This window comes from Panthera onca, chromosome D1 (genome assembly GCF_046562875.1).
Source record: "Panthera onca isolate mPanOnc1 chromosome D1, mPanOnc1 haplotype 2, whole genome shotgun sequence".
NCBI lineage: Eukaryota > Metazoa > Chordata > Mammalia > Carnivora > Felidae > Panthera > Panthera onca.
The window spans coordinates 74,869,361-74,892,599 of record NC_138348.1 but is presented as its reverse complement, the minus strand read 5'-3'; the positions used below and the strand labels follow the sequence as shown (position 1 = coordinate 74,892,599).

The window sequence follows — 23,239 nt, the reverse complement described above, 5'->3', positions numbered from 1 at the left end:
CACGAGTCCTGTTAGAGCTTGAAGGAGGACAGGAAGGTCAGAGGCACCTAAGCTGAGCTCCTGGTAGTTGGTACCTCTGGATGGGCAGAGCACTTTCCCAGCAATGATACAAAACCCCACCTCTCAGGGCTATTTAGAAAGTGATCTACTGGGTGTCTGGGTGGCTCAGTTGGTTTAGCATCTGACTTCAGTGATTCATGAGTTCGAGTTCTGCACCTGGTGAGCTTGAGCTCTATATCCCGTGAACTTGAGCCCCACATATGGTGAGCATGAGTCTCGCATCCGGAGAACTTGAGCCCTGCATCCTGTATCCGGAGAGCTCGAGCCCCGTTTCTCTCTCTCTCTCTTTCTCTCTGTGCCTTGTGGGATTCTCTCTCTCTCCACCCTCACTCACTTGTGCCCTCTCTTTCTCAGTAAAAATAATAAATAAAATAAAAATAAAAAACAAAATAAAATAAAATAAAATAAAATAAAATAAAATAAAATAAAATAAAGTAAAGTAAAATAAAATAAAGACAATGATCTACTGACCCAAGGCAGTTTGCTTCAGAGGCCAGAAGGTTGTAAAGATAGGACTTAGGTCTTTGAATTTTTCTTCTTCCACCATGAATATCGGATTTGAATTCACTGTTTGCTAAAACTGCATCCTTTGCTTCTCTTGTTTTCTTTAAAAACACTGCTTTTTTTTTCTCCCAGAGCTGAAATCATTCTCTCAGTTGAATGTGTACAGATAATGGGGGATTCCCTATGAAAGTAGCCAACTTTTAAACTCTAACTCCCTGCTCACTCCCTCTGGCCACCACGTAGCGCCTGGCAATACCAGAAGCAGGTAAGTAAAAGACTATGTAACAGGAGAAGCCACTGGCATTTAATGTCCTACATACTTTTCTCCCTCCAGAGTAAAGCCTGGGTCACCTAATCAACTTGGATGTGACCTATCAAACAATCAAAGGACGGAAGCTACAAGGGCCCACCATGATCCCAATTAAGCCTACTGGTAGAACCCTTGGAAGGAAAAAAATGCCAGCCATTTCCACTTGTATGGGCACTTCATACTGGTCAGACTGCATCTGCCTCTGAATGTACTTCCAACGGGCTGGTCTAGTAAGTGACCTTGTGAAAACAATGTTAGATTAAACATCTCCCTCCTTCTTCTCCCTCCTCCTCCCATACTGGAAGGCTCCATCTCATCTACAGATGCCCAGAGTGGAATTTTTATAAAATGATGAGAGCGGTAAGACTGAGAGCTGGAGAGAGCATGCGGAATAACGGCACCGGGTGAGAGAAACTGGAACACAAGTCCAGGCCTCGGCGCTCGTTAACCGAACAACTTTGGGTAACGAACCAAACCTTTCTGAATCTCTGTTCTCTCCTTGATCAGATGGGGAAGATCATATATAATACATTATTATGTTAACTTTGTAATCAAAACAAATGAGGCACAAAACACTGTTAGTATTAGTCTTGTCGTCGGTTTCATGAAGGCCCCAGAAGTTCTGAGCTGCATACACATGCCAGACTTGCTCTAAAGGAAATCTGGCTGCGTTGGAGAGTTTCTGAGGCTGGGAATGATTTAAAAATTGGGCCGCTTGGGCCACAATAGGACATATGGAACCTTCTAGACCCTAGATCTCCAACTTCCTCCCTGTGTAAGAACAGAAGTCACCTTCAGGGGTCAGTGGGGATAGGCCCATATGGTAGAAAAGGACACAGCTGATCTCTTTAAAAAACCACCCCTGCCATGGGATTGATTAGGAAGTGCATTCTAACGAACTATTGCCTGATTACGGCTCAAAGAAGGGCAGCCCTTGAACCCACTCTAGAGAGAGATGCCCCAGTATCCGAAGAGCCAATTCTGAAGCCGGGTGTAGAAAAGGAAATGGGGTGTTGGCACACTTCCCAGTCCTGCTGCTGCTCCTCTTTGCCCTCAAGCCACTTTCTGGTCTTCTGAACTTAAAAGACAAAAAAGATTTCAGTCCCCAATCCCAGAGCCAAAACATTACCATGAGAACTCACTGCAGGAAAAGATAACCCATTTTAATTACCTTCAGAATTATGCAGGGATTTGCTCTGGTGTACATTATAATCCCGTTGCTTTGCAGAGTTCGCAGCCTCAGAGCTAGCCGAAAGTCCTCTTCTTTGCTATTTTCAGAAAGCCGGTATTTGATGTAGCTGTTTCCAGCAAAGCTGAGAGAAGTGTGCCCTGAAAAGACCATTATGAGAAGACATATCTACTGTTAACATCCAGAAACGTGAACTCACCCAACAACTACCAAGCAAGTTGATTAAGGACCATGGGAAGTTGATGAAGGCATTGAGGAGAAGGCATTTTTTGATTAAAAACTGGTTCTCCACTTCAGGCCCCACTCTAATTCCAATGTGAAAAAAATATTAATTCATCAGATACCAAAAAAAAAAAAAAAACCCTAAAACCTTACTTGTCTCATGCCAAGGGAAACTTGGTAAATTCTATATCCTGAATTTTCTTAATGTCCCAATTCCTGCTTTGTAAAATGAGCACCATTAAACGATACCCCTTCATTCCCACCACCAATCACTTAGATACCAAAAAACTTTCCACTCCATGAAACAGAGGAAAGACAATTCTTTTCAAAGAATATCCATATTCCCTGAGTACCCTAATGCCAAATAGCCAACTTACATAATTTGCACTAATGTTGACAGAAGGGAGTTGATGTCTTATTCATGTGCTGTTAAAATTCTACTTTTTGGCCATTAATTTCAAGGCTTCCCTTCTCAGAATCCTCAGTCCTACCCACATCACTCAATTCTGCAGTCACCCTCTATTTTACCGACTCCAATTTAATGTTCTAACAAGCAAAGTAATGCTGAAAAGCTGTCTTGCTGGGGTGAAAGGTGGAAAGTGTGAAAATACACTGGATGGATGACAAGCATGGACAGTCAAAAGTTTTCTACAGAGAAAGGAGAAGGAATATGGGTAGAAAGTGACATCCAAAGCTAGGACACTTGTTGGCTTTGTTGGCACCCCACATACCCACCTGCTCTGTGCACATGGTGGGTGCAGGGGGAGGGGCAGCACAAGTATCTTTTAAATCTAAGCCCTAGGTGACCTCAAAGGCAAGTAGGCTGGTGATCTCTTCATTCACAGGCAGCTCTTTTCTTGAAATCAACAGTGAAACAGCTTTGGCTTCCATGTTTTGAAAATAGTGCTTCTCTTTGCAAAGGATGAATTTCTAAAACCCAATGCTTAGCAAAGTGCTTTGCACATAGTAGGCATAATTGTTTGTTAATAAATACTTCTCAGATTCCAAAAAGGGTATCAGTGTGCCTGTATTTTAAATACATCCTCTACCAAAAAGAGTTCTTTATAGAGTTTAGAAGTGATAGAGAATATGTGAATCAAACAAAGTACTGCAATTGAGTGAAAATCGGTAACAGGGTTATTGGTCATTCAGAAACAAAATACATTTCTTCCTCCCTCCCTTTCTCCCCACTTCCTTCTTTCCTTCTTCCTCCCATCCTTCCCTCCTTTCATTCCTTTCTTTCTCTCTTTCCTCTTTCTCTTCCTCTTTCTTTTTTTCTTTCTCTTCCTTCCTTCCTTCCTTTCTCCCCACTTCCTTCCTTCCGCCCATCCTTCCCTCCCTTCATTCCTTTCTTTCTCTCTTTTCTCTTTCTCTTCCTCTTTCTTTCTTTCCTTCAGGACACAGAGGCAAGCACCTCTCCTTTTGGGGACATGTAGTAGATCATATGTATTTCCAGTGGAAGGTCTGCTTACTTGGTGCTCTAGGCTGGGCTTGCTCTATGGAAGATCTACTGGACTGGCTCAGCTGTACCTTCTGTTGATCTCTGTGTTGTGGCTATGGGTTGTGCAGCCCTCTGAACATCGAAGGCCGTGCCACAGATACTCTGACTCCTTTGCCTAACCAACGGCCTTCTATTTTCCACTGTACACTCTTAATATCCATGTGACATGATTGAAAACACATGTTGTGGTCTTCCTGTTATGCAAGGAGTCCACGGTCATTGCATGCTTCCTTAGCACAGGCCAAAGCTATAATAAATCCCAAGTATGTTTGAGGGTGGATGTCAGCTGTGGTGCATTCTGAAGGTAAATGTTGCATGCAGACAGCTATGTCTTCAGGAAGGGCTAGGGCAGTGTAATTTACTCAAGGGCAAGTGCTTCAGGAATATGAATTTAGACCCTCATCATTCCACCCCACTCTGCACCTGAGCACTCTCCGAGCTTCCCTGGTGGACACTGGCAGAGGTATGGTCTCCTGCTGGCTTCATAACCGACACACTGCATGTCCCCTGGACATGGCTTCTCCATGCAAGGATCGTTGGACCCCGGGCACAGTCCTCCTGTGACAAAAGGGAACACACATGATCAGTACACGGGGACTCACGCTACATTCCAGGGAGCGCAGAAAAAGTTCAAGAGCTGCACTCTGCAGGCTCTGAGCTGAGAGGCAAAGAGGCCATCCAGAGGCAGGAGCACCTGAGGGGCTTTTCCTGGTGTGAGTGCCTGTCAAACGTCCCTGCCTCTGTCAAAAGCACACTGGCAGACTGAAGTAGGCTGGCTGCAGAGAATACACAGAGCTCCTCCTTTCAGGTTACAATATGCTAAGGTTGTAATTGGGCCAACTTTAGCTGAAAAAAGATCACACCACATGGGCTCCGGTAGTATTGACTGGAACGGGTCCTGCACACTGGTGCCCACTTGAATGCATCACCTGAGTTTAGATTTCTCCTATGCCCTTTCCCTGCTCTGAAAAACTTAGGGGGTAGACTTCAGAAAATGTTAGTTGTTCTTTTCAGAGGAGAAAGAAAAAGACTTTCCTAAAGAAAAGTAGGACTAATTCCAAACCGGGCAAGCACAATTCACATTGTTTCCTAATCCCTTCTGCTACCTGCTATTGTATTGATTAGCTGTAAATGTGCCCTGCCGCCTATTGAAAACAGTTGCATTATCCTTGGCAAAGGAGGCTTGCTTTCTACCTGTTCGATGTTCGTAGCACAGTGAGATGAAAGGTTAATCCCTCAGAAAGAAAATCCTGGAAAGCAGATTAACTGATTAAGGCAAAATTCAGGACCCAAGTGAGTCATTTCAGAAGTGTGGTGATGGCAGGTGCAGGTCCACTGAAGGATCCACTGAAAGATCCACGTTTCAGAAATCTTGTATATTTCAAATGTCATTAGGCCACTTTCAACGTAGTGAGAGTTTAAGTGGTAAAAGGACCCTAGATAAGGAGACACAAATGAACACCCGCCCACAGCTGGGTTAGCAGTGGCCAAAAGGAGCACTCCTCTGCGAACCAAGAACGTTCGGACATCAGCAGCTTCTTTCCTCGGGAAGATCTGACCCATTACCATTACTCCCTGCCATCCTAACTCTTTCCTCATCATTAAGCATATTATCCCATTATAGAGTCCTATCTTTGTCTAGGAGAAAGCAGAAATTTAATGCTAACTGCATATAAACATTTAAAAACTGTAATCTTCCAGAAGAGCAGTAAAAGTAGCACCAGCAAATGCAGAATTCATAAATCCTATTTTCCACTGGTTTAGAGCTCAGCCGTAAAACATACTCGTGGCAACGAGCCAGCTTACAAAGTCTTGGAAGATGAAGGGATTTTTAACTGAAAATTTGGAATGATCTCTACAAATGGTTCTAAAAGCCACAAGTGCCCCAAAATACATCGTCCTATTTTCGTCCCAAGAAATCTTTACTCCTGCCATATAGGCATCAATATTTACGCAACCTATCACCTTCTGATCTGTTTCATAGGGCTTTTGATAACCAGTTTTTAAATAATTTATAATTCTTGGTGCATCCATTCAATAAATAATTTTTTAGGGCCATTCAAGTGATAAGCCTGCACATATAAAGATGAAAGGAAACAACACCGCCCCTCCCTCCCTCCAGGAAACAACAAGCAAACACATGATTACAATCCCATAAGGTAACCAGTTAGACAGTGACATGTGAGTGCAACCAGAGAAGGGACGATTGTGTTTCCTAGGACAATGTCAGAAATCCTCACAAAGGAAGGGAGCATTTTAGGGGTGCCTGGGTGGCTCAGTCTGTTAAGCGTCCGACTTCGGCTCAGGTCATGATCTTGCAGTTTGTGGATTTGAACCCCGCGTGAGCTCTGCACTGACAGCTCAGAGACTGGAACCTGCTTTGGATTTTGTGTGTGTGTGTCTCTCTCTCCCTCTACTCTGCTCATGCTCTCTCTCTCTCTCTCTCTCTCTCTCTCTCTCTCTTTCTCAAATATAAATAAACTTTAAAGGAAAAATAAAAGAAGGGAGCATTTTAAACTCAGGCTTGAAGGATGACATCCTTCGAGTAACAAGGGACTGTGTTTCAAGGGAATGAGCCAGCCATGGTTAGTGGCTCACTGCATGCATGCGTTAAGGCTCATTCATGAAAAGTTCACAACTCTGCCAGCTGACTCTTTGCTGTCTCCATGCCTGGCTTCATTTCAGTTGCAGATGGCCTGCACGCTTCCAGGTCTCTCCTAAATGTTGATTGACTAGTTCGTATATGCTCTAAGATGCAAACTCAGCCCAATGCTAACCTTGGCCACATGAAGGTGGCAATGTGCATAAATGAAACATAAAATGCATCCCATCGAATAGATGTAACTCTGGGCATCACCTTCCAATCAGACATAGAAACAGTAATCTAGGTATTTAAGAAATTGGTTGCTTCCCATTCCATGGACACGTCTTTTTCCGTGTCCTATTTTAGCCAGTCAAAGGGTAACCTTCCTCTAAATTTCTATGTTGATGAGGTACAGCTACTTGTGCTACATTCGTATCTTTTCTGCTCTAGTGCAATGGCCACATTGCTAAGAAACCATGAATTATCAAAACTCCAGATGAAAAGCCACTCTTTCAAAAGGGCAAAAGAGAGCTAGATAATTTCAGACCCATGACAATACAGGAATTATGCCAAGATTCTAAAAAACAGCTATAAGCATATATAATAAAAACTAAACACAGTATTTTGGAGTAAATACAGCATTTGAGTACTTTTCCACTTTTTTTTTTTTTTTTTTACCTTTTCTCTTACTATTATTAGCCCTGCCCTGGTAGCTGGCACAGGCTTCTTACTCTGTCACCATATCTCTTATCTTGAGTTAAAGACAAAGCCATTCAGACCAGCAGCTGGGGGTTCAAACTCACAGCTTCTTTGTCTTTCCTCGTGTCATAACCATAGAACCCACCTGACTGCATCCACTAAATTAATGGGTTATGTTAGATCCGGTGCCCGTTATGAAAACTCTAGCTGGAGGATATATAAAAAAATACATTAGTTTAAGTATTATAATATGTGCATTCTCAAACTAATAAATATTAGATGTACAATAAGTATATTTCCATTCATTCTAGCAGCCATTGCCTTCGATAGGTTCTTTTTCATCCTTTTTATTTTTCGTAGGCTTTTTAAGGCAAAAGGGACAGTTCTTGGCAAGTGATCTGTCTCCTGATGCATTAAAAACCCTCGGGGGCCTCCCCCACCAAGTCCCAGCCATAAACACGCAGGCTCCAGCTGCTGCTGTCAGTTCCCTCTGCTCAGGGCACGTCTGCTCACCCGTGGCTCCACAGAGCAGGAAGGCAGATTAGAGTCTGGAGGTCAGTGTAGATGTAAGGTACTCCTTAGCTAGGGACAGATGTGAGCATGTGTGCAAAATGCAGTCTATTCCAAACAGAGACAGACTTCTAGCTACGAGAACGAGGTTTCCCCAAAGTAAATATTCTCCATGTACAATGACTGTAGTTCTTCACCATCAATAAGGATAAGAAATTAGGTCCTTTCTGACATATATATTGTCAGAGGGACTTGACCTTTGTATGCTAACTCTGAACAATGTTGTGTGTCCCTTGACCTCAGGTATACCCGTATGTTTGGGTCCTGGGGACACTTTCCTGGGGATAATACCCTCTTTCCAGACAAAGCCCTAAATTCTCTAGTGACATAAAATCCTATATACTTTAGATGGATGCTGAGTGGTTAACTTGTTTTTAGAAATACATTTATATCGTCCCCCTTTCATGGAAGTACATACACCTACTATTGTTAAGAGTCTTAAAGACCCCCATTCTGGTGGCAGAGAGTGCCTTATCGTAGTAATAGTTAAGAGACAACGGTGTCAGTTCCCACTGGCCTCTGGTAGGAAGTTTATCTTATTAACTATCATTAAATAATCCAGGTTTAATTAACTCGTGCTGTGATCAGTGACAGCTTGGGTGGGTGGGGGCTGTAGACCCACATGTTCTGCATCTCGAGGCATCCATCAGTTTCGTGCCAGAGTGAGCACGAAGGGAGAAGGGTTGCACTTTATCAAACCAACTGATGCCATGTGTTGCTTGTCAGGGCAGGATAGAAGGATCAGATGTTTTCAGCAACTCAGAGAACATAAAGCAGGCAGAGAAAACTCTGTTCCTCATTCCCACGTCCCCTCAAGAAGCCGGTGTAGCGCAACAGGAAAGGGTCTGCGCTGACAAGCAGGAGACCTGGATTTTGGCTCTGACCAGTTATTCTACTTATTTACTGTGTGGCTCTGAACAGGTCACTTGACTTCTCTGAGTCTTGATTTCCTTTTCTGAAAAATGAGGATAATACTCGTTCATAGAATTGTGAGATTCAAATGGGCTTATGTATGTGAAAGCAATTTTTTAAAAACTGTGTATTTATTTTGAGAGAGAGAGAGAGAGAGAGAGAGTGTGTGTGTGTGTGTGTGTGTGTGTGTGAGCAGGGGAGGGGTAGAGAAAGAAGGAGACAGAGAATCCCAAGCAGGCTCCGCATTGCCAGCACAGAGCCCAACATGGGACTCCAGCTCATGAACGAGGAAATCATGACCTGAACCAAAACAAGACTCAGATGCTCAATCGTCTGAGCCAACCAAGTGCCCCTGTGAAAAACTTAAAGTAAAAACAAATTACTATAAGGTCTCAAAACTGGAGATGCTTGTTTTGACTCAGCCACATGCCAGAAACCTGAACTCAAGTGTCATCTTTTCCTTGCTGTCTTTTTTGGGTCAGATTCATGATTTGTAAATTGATAGATGATATGAAACCCTGTGTGCATAGTAGCGTATAAGATAAGGCCTGGAGCTTTTTACTAATCAGTGTCCCTGGCTACTGTGGGGTCAGCCCCTTGGCCACATTGTTGTGGGCAGATGTATTTTTTCTATACAGCCTTTCCAGCAGGAGAAATGTGCACACAACGTGACTGTTCTTTGAAAGGAGGTTTCCACGTTCTGAAGTCTTGCTCAGGTGCAAATTTAGGTCACTTTCTACAGAGCTGACAACATACCATTCATTTGAGCAGAAGCTTTAGAGCTTTGGGACCTGCACAGAGGAGAGAGGTGACCCTCTTGAGGTTTTAGGAGGGTCTTGCTACATATTTATGGCTCTTCTCTCCTTGCCTCCCCAGTATTCCCACAACCCTCTGGGTTAAGTCTCTGCCTTTAGCTAATACATCAGTGTCTAGCTGTGATTTCTATCACCATCACTTTGAGCAGATTGAACCTCTTGATTTACATCTCTGCCTCATTATACTGTCCAGTAACTAATGGTAAACATCCTACACCCTGAATTCACACACTTTGCCAAGATGCCATGTCTTGGCAAATGCCACATAAGTCAGTAAGCTTCCCTCTTAATTACTGGCCCCCATGAAGTTTTAAAACACCTTCTCCAGAGGTCTTAGATGCAAAGTGGTCTCTTGTGGTTCTCCCACAGGCACAGAATCATCTGGAATGGCATTTGCTTGGCTCAGCCATGTTTTCTGGATGATTTCGCTGAAGGCTGAGCAAAGTTTCATTCATGACATCCTCTCTGGGGCAGTTGCGTGTGGGTGGAATATATAAGAGAATATCCACACACGGAGAAGCTGGTGTCATCACCAGGGTAGACACCTCTAAACCTCTCTTGGCATGTTGGAACTTGAGGGTCCTGGAGATGAGGGCTCTGCAGAGACACAGCTGTTATGAGTGGAAAATGGAAACTTCCCCATTTGCAGGGGGAACCTCGTTAAGATTCAGAGGCTACACCGAAAGTTCTTTGAAACCACTGGGGTGGAACTACTGGCTTTCTCCTCTGAGAACGAGCCTTGACAAACCCCAGCCCAAGTGTAAGCCCAAATCTCAGATTTTTTCCTCTGCCTTTTAAAAACTCTTCAAGGCTATGTTTTAAGTGTCTTATTGCATCACAGAAGCCTCTGTCATTTTATTTTACTGTGCTTATTAGATGCGTATTACTATGACTGCCTATCACAGGCTCCTTGGGCTGTCACCAGGCATTCCTCCCCTGGACTGTCCTGACTCCTCACCATCCTGTCCAGCTGAGCTCCTGGTCTGTCCCCTGCAGGCTGCGGGTCCATGCACCGTGAGGGTGGGGACCACGCCAGGCTCACTTACCACTATACCTCCAGCACCCTGCCCAGGGCCTGGCAAAGGATCTACTGCTCTCTGAATGATGAGCAAATGAAAGGGGGGCGGTGCCCCAAATCTCTGGGCCCTTCTCTTCACTGCTGTCTTTGCTTACACAGCCTCGCTTGCCTGGCAAAGACTCAACATGAGAAGCTTCACTGCTTCCAGTGCCTTTCACAGACTCCTCCAGGAGGACCGGGGACTCCCTCATCTGGGCCTCCTCTGGGCCCTAACTACACTCCCTACAACTGTCTATAGCGTCTATTTGTTTGCACTCAGCGAGGAAAGGAACTTCAGCATTTTGTCTAGGAAAAGAGGATTTGGGAGGTGATAACAACTGCCCTCTAATATCTGGAAGGCAGCTGGTATAGGAGGCGTCAGACAGGTCAGGTTCTGTGTGGCTCTAATGGACAAAGCTGGGGGACATCACCAGCAGGTAGATTCTGGTGCATTGTAAGGGAAAAGACTGTCTCAGGTCCATCTTGTGAGGCCGGCTGAATCACTGTGCCAGGAATGTAGTTAACAGGATGTCTGTCACAGGTGGGAGGGTGAATTGGGAACTTTCAAGTTCCTTTCAAAAGTGTGGAGACGTAGTAGGGCACGGGGCTTGAGACTGCCAGGTGTGAGTCCTGGCATGGCCATTTAATTAGCTCCATGACTTTGAGAAAGTCAACTGATCTTCCCAAGTTTTAGTTTCCTTAAGTTTTTTTTTTAAAACAAGATACCACTTTTCTTTTTACTTTTTTTTAATGTTTACTTATTTTTGAGAGAGAGAGAGAGAGAGAGAGAGAGAGCGCAAGTGGGGGAGGGGCAGAGAGAAGGGGGACAGAGGATCCTAAGTGGGCTCTGAGTTGACAGCAGTGAGCCCCAGGTGGGGGCTCAAACTCACAGACCGTGAGAGCATGACCTGAGCTGAAGAAGTCGGATGCTCAACCAAGTGAGCCAGCCAGATGCCCCAGTTTCCTTCACTTTTGAGGAAAGTTAATAATACCCTTCCTTTATCATAAGGGTTAAATGCAATTATGTATGTTTGAAAAACAGCATGGTAACTGGTCACAGCTCAATAAATGCTAGCTGTTGCGCCTGTCTCTGCCTTCAGTTGTGCCATTTGTCACCTCCATGCCTCGGCTCTCGTGCTCCTCTGCCTGGAGCACTCTACCCAACACCCACCTGATTTTAGGCATCCTTTCAGGTCTAGCCCAGCGGGCATCACCGTTAATGATGTGCTTCGGTGTCACTCTCACCTGGCCGAGCAAGCTCTTGTGATAGTGCCATAGCCCGTGGCTGAGGGCAGGACTGCCATTGCACACACTCTGTGTAGCTGGTACCATGATTCCCCTGTGGCCGACGCTCCCTTCGCTTTACCTGGAGCTCCGGCTGTCACTCCCATCAACACCCCGCTCTTAAACTCTGCTGCTCTCCTAGGGAATCCACTCTCCTGGACAAGTGTCTCCTTTTTGATAGATTTTTCTATCAGACTTTTGAAACGTCAATGCAATTTTTAAGAAACAGACAGTCAGCACAGCCCTGTGGACTGTCCCCGGTGTTCTGTCCACTTGCTTCCCTTCTAGGGGCTCAAGGGCATCCATCCATTCCCTGTTCGTGAACTTGTAAAGTTTACCAGGAACCGTGTCATGACATCAGGACTTCATACCTCTTGAAGTCCTGTTCAAATGTGATGCTAGATAGTAGCTGGGATCTAATGAGCCTTTCTGGCACTAAACCTCAACTCTGCTTTCATTTTGTTAAAGCAACTCAGCATTTTGGTTCAAGATGCTAATTTTGTTAATTGGACCCCCAAAAAGATGCATGAGAGAAAGATGAGTTGGAAGTTGGAAGGAGCATATTGAGGCCAGATCTGTATAAATATTGCTACACAGTCCAGAATAGGCAGCTACCTCTATTTATCATCATAATTATTCCGCCAAGGGGTGGAAAAGTCCATTTATTGTATCTGCCAAGATTCCAGAGTAAACTGATGAACAGTCAATACTAGTTGTGCGTGTGTGTGTGTGTGTGTGTGTGTGTGTGCATGCGTGTGTGCATGTGTTTTAAGGGGGGGCATTTATTGAATTCAATTACCTCTCCATCCAATAAATGAGAAAATACCTCAAATGTCTAATGCTTTCCTTAACAGTTTCTTGCTGTATTTTTATTAGAGGACACTTTAGAAGAAGTGAGAGCTATTTCTATTTCTAACTAAGAGCTTGCCCCCTGAACCTGCAGGAAAATTTTCCTCTTTTATCTTGCTGTGAGATGTCTCCAAGTTTGCTTTCCTGACCACCAGCATTAGAATCACCCAGGCTACGTCTATATAGACTGCCAGGCTCCAACTGAAACCTACTGTTACATCTGAGTGTGGGGCTCAGCAATGGGCATTTCTGGCAAGCCCCACACATGCTGGTGTCTGAGAGCCCCTCTGATGTCCTGTATGATGCACCTGTATCATGCCCCTCATGATGTACCATGAGGCTGGTGATCAGCCTGCCAGGGAAAATGGGGTCACTTGAGTATTCTTACAGAGCACATAGCTCTGGGGTAATGATTCACATAAGAAATGGAAGAGTTTCTATTCTTAATATGCAGATAATAAAATCGGGGTCCAAGAAGAGCCTTTATTGTATCAGTACGCCAGCTTTACGGCCCTGGGCAAGGCACGGAGCTACCACATTTATCAAGTGGAGATTATTGTCCATCACCTGCTGAAAATAGGACTGGACCAGATAACCTTTTGAAGGCTTTTTACTACTAAAATCCAGTATTTTATTTTACAGCTTAATTGTAAGAGTGACTTGAAGGTAAGGAGAGGCTCTGAGGTGAACCTGAAACTATGTACTGTCCTCTTTGAGGAAATGCTCACTTTTTTAAAAATGGTTTTTGTTTATGTTTGAGAGTGCAAGCAGAGGAGGGGTAGAGAGAGAGAGGGAGATACAGGATCCCAACAGGCTTAGCCCTGACAGCAGGGAGCTCGATGTGGGGCTTGAACTCAAGAACTGTGAGATCATGACCTGAACCGAAGTGAACGCTCAACCGACTGAGCCACCCAGGTGCCCTGGAAAAGCTCACTTTTCAAACCAAGAAGGCATCTTCGTGGGAGGCCTGGGGGTTAAATCACAAAACCTTTTGGCACTCTGGCTTTACTGGGAGTGGAAAGGTTTGTGGGGATCAGAGAATAGGAGTTCTGGGCAAGGTCACCACCTTAAAAACTTACTGCATTTAAAACATTATTGTCTCATGAAAAACCTCCTTCTCTCCAAAAAAATCACCCCTCTAAATTCCTTCTTTCAAGAAATTCTGCCATGTCTGCCCTTCTCTGTCTTCTCTTGATTAACTCCTACTCATCCCTCAAGACCCAGGACATAGACAGTGTGTGGTACAGAAATGTCCACAGAAAGCTTTTCTCTGGCCATACATAGCAGGGATTTTGTCCTTTCTACTTCCTAGCATTTATTATGACACCATTATTGCAAATAGGTCCCTGCAAGCTGCCCTTGTAGTAGTCAGCTCCTAAGGGCAGGGACTGAGTCTTTTCCACTTTAGATCTTTATAACTTTTTTTTTTTAATGTTTACATATTTTTGAGAGAGAGAGAGACCGCCGCGCGCGAGTGAGAGTATCAGAGAGTGAGAGAGGGAGACACAGAATCCGAAGCAGGCTCCAGGCTCTGAGCTGTCTGCACAGAGCCCGACATGGGGCTTTAACTCACGAGCTGTGAGATGACAACCTGAGTTGAAGGAGGACGCTTAACCAACTGAGCCACCCAGGCACCCCTCCACCTTGAATCTTCAGTGCCTAGCACATTGCTGCCGCCACAGATTTTTGCTGACTGAAATGAGTTCTCAGAGCACAAGGATTAATTAGCTGGTTTAGTTTCTCCTGCAGGGTCTGCCCTGTCCTGTTCAAACCTCTTTTGAACCCTGCCGTGAATCTCTGCATGAAGGCCATAGCAGAGCTTTGGTGCATAAATCAGTTTGCCTACAAAGGAAATTTAGGGAAAGCCGGGACAGCTGGCATTCATAAATCCTGCATGTTCGTGGCATCTGCCAGAAATACGTTGCATCTAGCATGCATGCTTTGAGTTACTTTGGATCTAATTTACATACTCAACAGGTCAGACGTCCCTGCATCTACCTGATGAAAACACAGACAGAATTGACCGGGTACCACCCGGTGAGTGGCTGGCACTTTTTGGGCTGCTTGGAAGCTGTCAAAATGACTCTTGGAAGGAGCTGTGATCTCCAGAGCCCTCCTCTGATGAGCTTATTTTTCAAACTGCAATGAAGAATTTTCTCTAAGAGAAAAGGCCAGGGGCCCTACCTGTCCCCAGTTACCTAAAGGGATGTTTTACAAATGGCCTCTCTTTTGGCCACAGTCCCTTTGGGCCAAGTTCACGCTGGCTAGAAAAATTCCGGGTGTAATTTTCTTAGAAGAGAGCAGTGAATTTATGGCTCCACATGTCGAGAGGAAAAGAGGCAGAGAGCAATACTTCTCACTGACCACTGTGGGCACGTGACTCTGCAGCTATGGCCTCTGCCCAGGAAAGGTCAAGGCTCAGGGACTCTAGTTACATCAGCAAACTTGAGCCACTCCATCTCTGCTGCTCTGACGGCAGAGTCCATCCCCTGGCTGCGCTCCTCTACGTGGCGCCCGTTTTTCACTGAAGCAGATCTAACTGCCCGCACCCTCTGCAATAGCTTCCTAATTTGTTGCCCTGCCACTGGCCTGGCCCCGGCTGGTCTGTCCCCTCTGCAGCCGTCGTGCTCTTTGTGCAGAGCACGTCACTTCTTCCCTGCATCTCGGCCCATGGCTCCTCCTGCCTTGGGACAACTCCTACAGTGTTCATCCCGGCTAATGGCTCTTATGTGAACCCTGAGCCTGCTCACAGGTCTCATTTGTCATCGTGCCCTGCCTTCCAGCGACAGAACCTCTCTCCCACTCCCCTGCTGGGGGCTTCTCTCCTGCCCTGAACCTTCCTCATACGAGCTGCTTCCCGGCCTGGAATATTCTTCCTCCCCTACCTCTTTCCACCTGTCTGATTCCTACTTTTCCTTTATCCCAGCCCATTTGGAAACCTTCCCTCCGGATGGGTTCTCTGGCAGGATTTGGTACTTCCCCTAACAACACTCAACACACGGGCTCCTGCTGGCTTGCTCGCCTGTGCAGCTCAGTAGGCTGTACGCTCCGCGGAAGTAGGGGCTGAGCTCGTCCCATTTACCCCCGGCCCCAGCATCTCTCACGGTGACCTGATGCATCGTAGGTGGTCAGGAAATACTATGCTGGATGAGGGAACGAACGAACGCATGCTTACCAGGAATGGCGGCCCAGCCTACTCAGATCATGGGAGGTGGGAGGGAGCGGCAAGCCACACTCACCGTTGCAGGTGCAGCGCACATTCCTGTAGAAACGTGGGCACACAAAGCTGATGCGAGCCGTGCTGTAGGTCATGAGTGCGTGGGAGTCCAGGGACAAACCTTGCTCACAGTGCTGCTCCTGACAGTCCAGCCCCGAGCAGTTTTTCTCCAGGATGGCCGAGATGCGCATGACGTTCTCCAGATGCCTCCTGGCGTTGGACAGCTTTTGGATCAGGTAGGCTGGCTTATAGAACTCACTGCTGTGCATTTCCACCGCAAACAGCATGTCCAGCTGGTTGGTCCCTGCCACGGGCTGGATGCTGATGATGCGCAGGCTGTCCTGCTTCTGGGTGAGGACCGCGTTCCGCAGGGTGCGCCGGAAGCCATGCATGTGCAGCCCCACGAAGTCCTCAGGGGACACGTTCTCGAAGCGGATGGTGACGGTGTTCTGCAGCATCTCATGCACCAGCTGCTCCACGTGCACGACCACATCGATGGGCACCTGGAAGCGGCCGTCACTCACTGACACGTTCAGGACGTACTTGCCGCTGTCCAGGCCTCCCAGGGCGATGATCTTCCCATCGTGACTGTTCACTTTGAACAAGCTTTTCTGCTCCGATTTCAGGGCAAACGTGAGCACATCATACATGTCTTGATCTGTGGCATGGATCTTCCCAATGACCCCACCAGGAAAATCATCCTCCATGGTGACAATGAAAATTTCCAGGGGAATGGCTGTGGGCTTGTGAATACTTTCCTCGATGACCCGCACGCGGATGTAGGAGTGAGAAACTTGCTGCGGTTTGCCGGAGTCTTTTGCCTAAAACAACCAAGAGGGAGAAAGGCAAGGAACTAAGAAAAATCACAACACTTTTAAGAACAACAAAACTCAGAGAGAAGACGTCTATTCCTCTACCTGTGTTTGCTTCTTCCTCCGTCCCCTGTTACTGTTCTGCAAAATGCTGAGAGCGTGCATTGAAGTAAGAGGAGTGATTTATCAGCTTTGGTCCTTACATGCACACTCTGTTATGGACGATAAAATATGTGCACACAGTATAGCCGTTGGGGGTGAACAGGGAAGGAGAAGGGAGGCTGCTATGAGATCCACATGCCCACCACACACTGGCCTTGTTTTCATTTTGAACAGAAGCCACAGGGGACATCGTACATAAAGTGGTGTTCTTACTTGAAGGAACAATCTTTGCAATTCTTTCCTTTGGATTGGGCCAGAGGACATCTTTCTGTACAGTGAAGAAATAACATGAGGTGTGAATTGCATAAATTAAGGTACAGAATAAAAAATGGAATGCAGAAGGGAAAGATAGGTAGCCTGGAAAAGCTTTGCCTTCTTTCTATGTATAAGAATTGACAGAAGAAGCACCCGATGGCACATCTTTCCTGAACCCTTCTGTGCGCAGCATGGGGGTAGCCAGTGCTGTAGAACTTCAGACACGGGTAGATTCCTGTGGACGGGGTCCCCAGGGAGGGTGTCTGAGGATGGAGGGATGCGGTGGACCTTGGAGGTCAGGTGAAATCTGAGGAGATATGTCCTCGTATGTGGAAGGCAATGTAAAAGCAGGGACTTGGGCATCACGTGGACCTGAGTTCAAATCTCGACTCAGGCACTCACTACGTGTCTGGCCTTGTGGAAGTTACTTAACGTTTCTGAACTTAAATGTCTGCGCCTTTAATATGACTATAATAGTAGAACTTACTTCACAGGTGGGGATGAAAAGACACCGTGATGGCAAAGCGCTTAGCACAGGCCTGACCCATGGAAGTACTTTGTACCTCAGAGTTAATGTGATTGTTATTTTTACTATTAAAATCACCACATACTTTATGTGATCAACCACATGAACCAGAGATGCTGACATGGGAAAGTCAGGTAGGAAGAGATAAGTTAGCAAATGAGATTCAACTTGAAGTCAGGCTGTGGAGGGCCTTAAAGGACAGGGATATGTATAGACTTCATAGGCTAGGGGTTGCCCACTTAAATGTCAGAGAGCAGAGAGGTGACAGAAAGGCATGGAGCTGCTGGGTGGAAGGTGATAGATTAGAGGACCTGTGGACTGAGCAGGACTGGAAAACCATGTCTGCCGAAGGACGTCAAAACTGAGAATTGGAGAGAATGGGGCTGGAGTTCGGCCTGCAGACCCCACATCTTCAGGCACTAGGGAGCCACAGATGGTTTTAGTTTAGGGAAGGAGTTGGTATATTTTTTCTGTAAAGGGCTAGATAGAAATAGTTTTAGGCTTTGGGGGTTATATGATCTCTATCAACTAATCAACTATGGTTCCAGTGTGAAGCAGCCAGAGCATATGTAAATGAATAGGTAAGCCTATGTTCCAATAAACTTTTATTGATAAAAACAGGCTAAGGGCATGATGTGTTTGGGGCTGTAGTTGGTTGAGCCCTGGTTCAGGGGGGCTGATATAACCAAAGTGGAATGATTACTCAGGGAGGGGTGTAGGGATATAACAGAAAAGAATGAGGCTGAAGCCAGAGGAGTCACCCAGGAGGCTCCTGCAACAATGAGTGAACAGGGAGGTAGTGAATGAAGTGGGGCGATGACAAAGGACATGTAACTGACGCATATGGGGACCTTATGAAGGCAGAAGCTCAGGACTTGGTGGTAATTTAACATTAGGGACTAGGAGGAGAAAGCTCTCTACGGTGTTTCTAAGGTGTGAGATGTGAAATCTATTCTCTAACAATCAGAGAGGGTAAAGAACTATACCAGCTCCTGTGACAAGGCACTGAAAGTCTCTCCTTGCTCTTGGTACCTATACTGTGATATAAAATTATTTACGAGGGTGCCTGGGTGACTCAGTCAGTTAAGCGTCCAACCTTGTCTCAAGTCATGATGTCACGGTTTGAGCCTTGCATCACGCTCTGCACTGACAGTGTGGAACCTGCTGGGGATTCTCTTTCTCCCTCTCTCTCTGCCCCTCCCTTGCTCGTGCTCTCTCTCTGTCTCAAAAATAAAGAACTAAATAAACATTAAAAAATATTCACTCAACATTGTTGGAGGAGTGAGCGGCAACCAAAGCATTCACTGGCATGCTCAGAGCCAACAGTCATTAATTTGGAAGGTTACATGGAGCAGTGTAAGCCATAACTTACCAGAAGAAATAATGAACATAATGGAATGTGACACACATATAAAGGGTTATTATTGTTATTATTGCCACCACTAATAATGACTTTAGGTTGCCCTCTGTGGCAACAGTGAGTAAAAAGTCACTTGGTTTCACTAATGGGACCCAAATCTTGATACTGGCAAAATTAATTCCTGGGAACTCATTTCCTGCTCTTATCCACACCCTTTGCATACCTGCCACTTTTGTCCCTTTGTCCCATTTCATTTTACAAGGCCATTGACCTTGAGGAAGCTAAAATGTTGGGAGACCACTGCCATCTGAGTGCTTGGTCCCCTCCTGCCTCACTGGGAAAACTTACCAAGCAAAGGTCTCTTCAAAAGCAGAGGCCATGCTACGTCTCAATCATATTAGGACAAAGATTGGAAGCTTTGCCAAGTAGAGTAATGTGGCAAAGTCTACTCGGTATAAAGCAGCAAGCCTCGACCAATTAGTTGTCTTTGTGGGTCAATTAGAACCCTAGGAATTTTGAGAATGCAGATTTGGGCCCAGTGACTGTCTGCCTGGTACACCCTATGGGAAAGTCCCTTCTGAACAATGACGCTTCCCTTCCTTCCTGTTCAATTTCACACAAAGAGGCCGCTTTTATTGGTGTGAAATTGAATTTGAGATTAAAAGGGGAACATTCCTGCATGGTAATGAATTATGTTGACTTGCTCAACAAAGAAAAACCATCCACGGGGCACGGAAACCAGCAAAAGAGAAAGCCAGCCTGATGTGGACAGAGGATGGGGCCGTACCTGGACACACAGCACATATTCCGGAGACTCCGTGTGCCCGAAGACCACAGCTGACCGCAGGACCCCATGTGGGTCCAATATGAACTCCTCCTCTTCGTTTCCCGACAGAATAGAGAAGGAGAAGGGAGGCCCATTGTGAAAGGAGTCTCTGTCTGTCACCACCAGCTGCAGAATGCTGGTGCCTACTGGCTTGTTTTCCTGCATAAAAGAGTATATTAAAAAGGAAGATAAAATTACACCTCTCTTCACATTAAAAAAAAAACAAACAAACCCGTCATTACCGGCTAGAAAACAGGGCTTTCAGCAGAAGGGATTCCCTGTAATATTATCTTGTCTTCTGAAAATATGCTGGAGTCTGTAAGCGTCATGCTCCGCATCCTTGGCTGTCTCCCCACAACCGCCCCGTGAGACAATGAGCTGCAGGAGAGAACACAGGAACTTCGCATTGAACAGGTTCATAGGGTCCCAGGATGGTGTCGCCTCCATCTTGTCCTTTGTAGGCTGGAAAGGCCCTGGGTTCACCTAAGCAGCTCTGGGAACATGTGGTGCCCACGAGCCTCTGTGACTAGGTCGGAAACCCTCTCGGGCCAAGGAAACATCGACCTTTTGGGACAGGAAGGCACTTCGTCACACTTGTCACAACACAATCATGCTGAGCCCTAACACCGTGACGCAGTGTCACAACATCAGACTTTGGCGGGGGCACATCTTAGCAACTTCCCGGTAAACACACAAAGGCATACGCCAGGTGGAACTAGGGCTTTGCACCTCACCCCTCCGAACACAGTTTTCCCGTCTTTCTTGAGGACAGGGAAAGCGAGCACACTATTTCTCGACTTGAGAATGGAGAGAAAGAAAACCCTTAAAGTCATCAGAGTTTCTGGAAACCCTGATGTTTTTATTCAAGGATTATTTCGCAGAACCTTTCTGCCTGTTCCCCAAAATAGAAACACAAAGGCTCTTCTTGGGTTGAAGGTTCTCCTCACTCCAAAAACGCCAAATTGAATTCCTCTGGAGCCCAGGCATTGGTTTTCTTGCCCCATTCTGTTTAGACTTCGGCATTACCACAGGTTGGGCCTGAAGTCAGTTTCATTAGTTCAGGCCTTCTGATGACACTGATTTAGCATTAAATAAGTTTGGGTCACAGAGATGGAGACCGTGATACACGGCAGTTTGGACGGAGTCGTGCATGGGGCGGGCACGCTTCAGCTTGCTGTGCTGAATTAGTCTTATGAAAACCATGTGTTGGAAAAATGAAATTGTCCTGGCTTGGGAAAAGGGAGGAACAGTTTTTGAAGGAGAAAGAGAAAAGGACCTCAAAAGACGTCTTACTTTGTTCCTTCTCTCAAGTGGCCTTTTGGTCATCAGGAAGTAGACCCTGTTTCCCTCTGGAATCAGCCGTGGCACCGCCTCAGCCCCATGTAGATTTACTATTTCACAGAGACAGCACACTCAGCACCACACAAAATAGAAGAGTTATTGATTTGTTTGCTCACTTTATTAAGGCCATTTCCTCTACAGGAGAGAGACACAGAGAGAGAGACAGAATGTGTGGCCCAGGGGTCACCATCTGAGAAAGAAGGGTGAAAGAGAACACGGACAGGCCCCGGCGCTGCAGATAGGAGCCGCGGTCACTGCTCATGGCTGCGATTCTCGTTTCTTTCACTGCTGGCTTCCTGTTGTGCATGTGAAAACAGGCTGTCAAGCTGATCGATGTGTGTCATAAAACCGAATGTTGAGTGGGCAAAGCCCATTTTGTTTTGGGGCGAGCACACTGGCTGTGCGAGGCTGACAGTGCCTCCGTGGGAGGCGGTCCTGGAGAAGGGCCATCTGAGAGAGACAGAAATGGAGGAAGGGGCAGCCCCTAGGTGAAGCTGTGCGGAAGCAGGAGGGGGACAAGAGTGCACAGCTGCTGGAAAGACCATCAGAGAGGAGAGGACGACCTGAATACCATTGCTGAAGGAATCCGATTTCGTTGACAAGGTGGCAGGAAAGAGGCGGGGCTGCTTGCTTTAAGAGCGAGCGCCTCTCCGCTCCGCCTGACTCCTGGACATCTCAGAGGTGGGGAGCTGGCCGTGACGGCCAGACTAAGTCCTGATGTTGTTCCAAAGGGGTCTCTCAAGACCTGGCTCACTCTCATCTCACCTTCTCCCCTCAAAGCCTTCAGACTCCATGGGAGGTGATTCTGAGGCCAAACTGGATCAGGCAAGAGCCGGTTCTCAGGACTCTCTGAGGCCCCCCACAACACGTGTATCAATCGCTGTTTCCTCTATGTCCTCCACACTGACAACATTCCTGGACTGGATTCCCCGAGCCTCCAGTGGTCAGGAAGAGGAGATAGCTCGGCACCCAGCACTGTGTTCATGAAACATCTTTTTTTTTTTTTAAACGTTTATTTATTTTTGATAGAAACAGAACATGAGCGGGGGAGAGGCAGAGAGAGAGGGAGACACAGAATCTGAAGCAGGCTCCAAGCTCTGAGCTGTCAGCACAGAGTCTGATGCGGGGCTTGAACTCACAGACCGTGAGATCATGACCTGAGCCAAAGTTGGACACTTAACTGACTGAGCCACCCAGGCAACCCCGAAACATCTTTTGAAAAAAAAAAATAGATGGGAAGAAGAGTCATTCCCCCTGAGAATAGAATGCCAGCTACTCCATCTTGCAACCTAATTTTTTTTTTTTTAAATTTTTTTGTTTTAACGTTTATTTATTTTTGAGACAGAGAGAGACACAGCATGAACGGGGGAGGGGCAGAGAGAGAGGGAGACACAGAATCGGAAGCAAGCTCCAGGCTCCGAGCCATCAGCCCAGAGCCCGACGCAGGGCTCGAACTCGAGGACCGCGAGATTGTGACCTGAGCGGAAGTTGGACGCCTAACCGACTGAGCCACCCAGGCGCCCCATCTTGCAACCTAATTTTAAGGAGCAGGTGGATTTAAAGTGCTAAACAAATTGCTTATGGAAGATTGATTTTAATGAGTAGCAGCTCTATCCTGATGCCCAATCTCTTTTGGAGAAATGAGACGGTTTGTATCAATCTCCCGCTGTTGCCAGAATAGCACAGAGTAGCTGAAAGGCAGCCTGTCCTTGTGAAGAGGATGGTTTTCGCAGAACACTGACCTGAGTTCAAACCCTGATTCTACCACTTAGCAGCTGCAGGATCTTGGGTGAGCTACTTAGCCCCTCGGGCCCTTAGCTCCTTCAGCATAAAGTGGGGGCTGCCCCAGCCTCCCACTTCACGAGGCTGTGGTGGGGACAGGTGGCTCATGTAAAGCACCCGACACTTGAGAGAGCCCCGTCGGCAATAGTGCTTATGACTATTTATTAGTCAGTAGCTGTGGAAGAATCAGGCTCTCTTCATACCCGTCTCATGATGGCATGAATTGATATCAGGTAAAAAAACCCAAAAACCATTGTTTTAATTTGTGAATAAAATGAGGTGCCTGGGCAGCTCAGTCAGTCAAACATCTGACTTTGGTTCAGGTCACGATCTCATGGTTTATGGGGTTGAGCCCCACATCAAGCTCTGTGCTGATAGTTTGGAGCCTAAATCCTGCTTTGA

The 23,239-nt window shown here is 46.2% G+C and overlaps 1 protein-coding gene across 4 annotated transcripts in view; it reads right to left on the bottom strand.

Moving 5' to 3' along the window:
• The window catches only part of FAT3 (FAT atypical cadherin 3), a 668,217-nt gene that overhangs the window by 36,237 nt on the left and 608,741 nt on the right, over positions 1-23,239 (bottom strand). For all 4 annotated transcript variants that reach the window (XM_078433002.2, XM_078433004.2, XM_078433003.2 and 1 more), the window contains 4 exons: positions 19,676-19,873; positions 15,796-16,594; positions 4,210-4,344; positions 2,046-2,203 (listed from right to left, as the gene is read on the bottom strand). In XM_078433002.2, coding sequence (XP_078289128.2) covers positions 2,046-2,203; positions 4,210-4,344; positions 15,796-16,594; positions 19,676-19,873 — 1,290 coding nt within the window. The remainder of the gene's footprint in view (positions 1-2,045; positions 2,204-4,209; positions 4,345-15,795; positions 16,595-19,675; positions 19,874-23,239) is intronic.